The 4,549-nt window shown below is 46.2% G+C and overlaps 1 protein-coding gene across 1 annotated transcript; it reads right to left on the bottom strand.

Annotated features, from left to right (window-relative positions):
- Window positions 1–372: 372 nt before the first annotated feature.
- Window positions 373–3,689, bottom strand: LOC140402285 (uncharacterized). The gene has a single exon (XM_072489940.1). It carries the CDS (start codon window positions 3,449–3,451, stop codon window positions 1,427–1,429), a length of 2,025 nt encoding a protein of 674 aa, XP_072346041.1. The 5' UTR covers window positions 3,452–3,689; the 3' UTR covers window positions 373–1,426.
- Window positions 3,690–4,549: the final 860 nt, after the last annotated feature.

Raw genomic sequence — 4,549 nt, 5'->3', positions numbered from 1 at the left:
GATGCATTAGACACTTTAACCTGTATAGAGTATCAAACTTTTCTGTGCACAATTAATTGGAGAGATTAAAGCAATGCCTCCTTTAAAATAATGAGCAAAAGCAATTTGAGCATAATGCATGAGTGATAATATGACTGTGATGTTCAGGTTTCAGCTTCTGCCTTCATTCTTTCTCTAAATCTAGATGACAGACACTATGCATTGACTGTGACCAGCAATTAAACTCCTAGAAACAGAACCTTCATGGGGAAATTCACCCTGGTCTTTACACAGTAGGAGTATTTCTTATGCTTGCTGTTTCTAGAGGAACAGAGATGAGAAAAGTGTTATAAAAAAGATGCAGTTAAGAGTTCATTCAAAACATTAGTCGGTGAGCTCTTTCCCACTAAGTGCACACTATTCCTAATCCACAGTAATTGGGGGAAATCTAGCCTCCCAAAATATTACTGGCAATGAAAATAATTAAATTAGCTGGAATTAAACAGTTGGAAATAAAAACACTTACCACCACAGCTACATTTAGTCTTTAGAAGGCACATTCTTTGGAAATGTGACATTAAGTCTCCCCCTATCCCTTCTGCCAAAATGCATCACCAGAAATAGTGACCAGAGGAAGGTTTCAGGAGTACAATACATAGAGATCAAACAATTATTCCTTTTATTGCACACTATCTGATTGCATTGTCAATGAGGAATCCAGATACATTGCAGTCTTCATGTGGGGAGGGGTTAGAAGAATGCAGGGATAATTAGACTTTACTACGTAGATGTAATATTTTTTTAATATTATTTTTATTTAGGAGCTATTTATGTCTTTGTTAAATATTTATGTATTTCTTAAATATCCATTTTAAAGCCATACATTCTGCCTTCATGTTCATATAGTTTCACTATAAATTACTCAAACGCATATTTATAATGAAAAATGTGTATTCAAACTTGTGACACTGTAATTACAGACTCCTGTCAGGGCGCTGCTGCACTGCCTCCACTGGTGAAGAGCATAATTACAGCATGACAAGTTTACATAATGATTGCCATTATAAATGCGAACATAGAAATTTAAAATGGGGGAAAAATGACAGAAAACATGGACAGATAAGTTGTTTAATGCCTCATAGATTTGTCATATAAAATATTGTAAATGTGTGATATTCTTCTTAAAATTATCCTAATAGCATATAAAGTGACACATTTTGAAGCACCGAAGTGTATCGGAAAATATTTCACTTAAATAAAAGCTGTTGTATTTTCTAGGTTTCTAACCCATAATGTTTCTTTAAATGCTATTTTGACGCAAATGGGGAATACCACCAAGATGAATATAAATTAAAATATATTGCAATATATATATATTGCACAGAAGTTTGTTAAAATATATTGCAAAGTATCTTTCTCCTAAGATAAAAATATTGTAAGTGCAAAGCTATGTTATTGGGAGTGTTGGTAAGGGATTAGTTACAGTATTTGTGTATGTGTCCTCTACTTCGGCCTGGTTTGACTTCCAAGTGGGCGATGGCTGTTCCTTTTCCTCATTGAAGTTTTGTAGGGTGTACTGGGCTTCAAGGTGAGTTGTCCCGGTGTGACCCGACTCCCTGCTCTCTGCTGCATTGGTGGAGCCAGGTGATGATAGTATTGGCGTGGGACTAACGGCCCTTGCGGTGGACAATCGATCTAATCTGTCTCCGTGTAACCCAATGGAGTTTGCCCTGCCTTGCTTTTTCGACAGCCTGTCCAAAAGCCTTAGCTTGGCAAATAGATTTTGCGTCCCTCTCACATTGTTGGTGCTGGCGTTGTAAGCAGACTGACGTTCCAACTCGCTCTCACTCACCCCAGCGGCAGCAGTACTAAACGGACCTGGGTCTGTTGTCGATCTGGACGTGGCCCAAATGTTCTCAATCCCTTTGGATCTGCTGGAAGAGTGTACAGCAAACCTCATACCATCCATTTTACTTCTAGTTGCCTCATCCTGCATGTCATTCTGAGTTATATATGTTGATATAGTCAGAGTATGGGTGGTCTTCTTGCCAGAAAAGCCGCTTCTGGATCTCATGGTTGCCAACCTGTCCATTTTAACGTTCCTCCTTTTGCTGTCAGTGTCGTTTCTTACATGTTCATTCAGCCCTAGCAAACCCGACACAGTTCCCAGTTCCCCTGCATTTGAGGGACTGGTTACCCAGCGATTTGACCCCACCTTCGCTACATCGCCCCTGTCGGCTTGATTCGGCTCATTAGGAGGGCGGGTGGTCGCCTTATTTTGGATGCCTGCCTCGGGCGTTTGCGGCGTGGGGACCACCGGAGAGGCGATGTTCCCGTCGCTGTCCGAGGTGCTGACGTCTCCCCGGTCGGGGTGGGTGTTCTCTACTCCAGGGGCCCCATGGTCACTGCTGTCCATGGTGCTGAACACCCCGCCCTCGGTGGCCCTATGTTCACTGCTGTCCATGGTGCTGAACACCCCGCTCTCGGTGGCCCTTTGGTCACTGCTGCCCATGCTGCTGAATACCCCGCTCTCGGTGGCCCCATGGTCACTGCTGTCCATGCTGCTGAATACCCCGCTCTCGGTGGCCCTGCTGTCATCGCTGTCCATGGTGCTGAATATCCCGCTCTGAGTTACCCTGTTGTCATCGCTGCCCATGGTGCTGAACACCCCGTACTCGGTGGTCCCATGGTCACTGCTGTCCATGGTGCTGAACACCCCGCGCTCGGTGGCGCTATGGTCACTGCTGTCCATGGTGCTGAACACCTCGCTTTCGGTGGCCCTATGGTCACTGCTGTCCATGCTGCTGAATACCCCGCTCTCGGTGGCCCTACTGTCATCGCTGCCCATGGTGCTGAATACCCCGTACTCGGTGGCGGACGTCTTGCTGCTGGTCACCCCGGAGTCGCCTCCGCCGTTGTCCGTGGTGCTGAACACCCCGCTCTCGGTGGCCCTGTCCACGGTGCTGAATACCCCGCTCTCGGTGGCCGCTGTCTTGCTACCGGTCACCCCGGGGTCGCCGCCGCCGCTGTTCGTAGTGTTGGAGGCGGTGACAGCACCGTGCACGACCCCGGAGCTACTGCTCTGCGAGTTGATAAAATCGCCAGCCCCACCGCCTGTGCTTCTCAAATGGCTCCTTTCGTACCGCCGGTTGCTGAAACCCTTTGGGTTGCTTCGCATATCGTTGATGGCGCTCCTTCGCTTATGCCCGGAGCTGAAGTTGCCGGTTTCTGCATTAATCGCCGTCAAGTTGCTGTTGGACGGTCCTGGTTTCGCCCGGACCGGCTCCCAAATTAAAGTGTAATAGATCACCAGGATAACAGCAGTCAAAGACACACAGAGCAAATAAGCGAATACCGTTGCAAGTCTCATCCATGTCTTTTGGGTTTTTGCTGTAATTTTTGCTTTCTTGTCTCCAGTGAAGCTCGGACCCCTGATCTGCTTCCCAATCCCATCAGACGCCCTGTTTTTCATTTCGGCCTTCAACCTTTCCAAAGAATATCAAAGTAATGGCCACGTTAGGCTCGGGAAAAAACGCGGGGATAATTCGCCATCGCGAGCATGTCCGCAAACCTCTTATTATTAGCCTATTTCAGCGTTTTAGTCTCCCCAGCGAGACTGATATAGAAACATGCTTTTGTTTACAGCGCCAGCGAGGGGAGTTGTCCCGCCCCCAGCTCCACCAGTTGGCTAGTGTCAAAATGAGGAGTCTTGTTAGCTCGGCAGTATGCAATTTAGGAAGTTCTAGCCCTCCCCCTGCTCGCTAAAACAGAAATGCGGTGATTGACTTTGAAGGGCGATGGTTTTCCCGAATATTCCCCCCACTCCACCCTCCGCAAATAACGGATAAATCCATGTTTGGTGCCTCTGGTGATCATTATACAGCATCATATCGAGTCACAGCAGAGGTGATGGTTATTCGGCCCATTACGCCTGTACTAGTTATTTCCAATCTTTCCTCCTAGTTCTATTTTTCCTGTTTTTATCAAGTATTTTATCAATTTTATTTTGCAACGTATTATAAATCTGCACCCATTATTCTGTCAGAGAGTGTGCTCCAGATCATTATAATCCATTGAGATGTTTGCCACATCTCCCTGGTTCACAAGCCAATTAACTTGAATCTATTCCCTCTGGACATTGCCCCTGTGGCCATTAGAAACATTTACTTACTCTTTTAAAACTCCTTGGCGGTTTTCTTTTTTTAAATACATTTAGAGTGCCCAATTATTTATTTTTCCAATTAAGGGGTAATTTAGCGTGGCCAATCCACCGACCCTGCATCTTTGGGTTGTGGGGGTGAGATCCACACAGACACGGGGAGAATGTGCGAACTCCACACGGACAGTGACCCAGAGCCGGGATCGAACCCGGGACCTCGGCGCCGTGAGGCAGCACTGCGCCACCGTGCCGCCCTCCTCCTTGGAGGTTTTCAATGCCTCAGGCAAATCTCCCCTTATCCTAAATTGAAAAGGAGTGTACTGCTGCTGCTTGAAATCTAAAATTTAAAAAACCCAGAGAGTGCAGTAAACACTCAGCAAGATATGGCAGCATCTGTGGAGAGAAACATAA

This window comes from Scyliorhinus torazame, chromosome 25 (genome assembly GCF_047496885.1).
Source record: "Scyliorhinus torazame isolate Kashiwa2021f chromosome 25, sScyTor2.1, whole genome shotgun sequence".
Classification (NCBI taxonomy): Eukaryota; Metazoa; Chordata; class Chondrichthyes; order Carcharhiniformes; family Scyliorhinidae; genus Scyliorhinus; species Scyliorhinus torazame.
The sequence above is the reverse complement of the archived record's forward strand: the minus strand, read 5'-3'. Positions and strand labels throughout refer to the sequence as shown.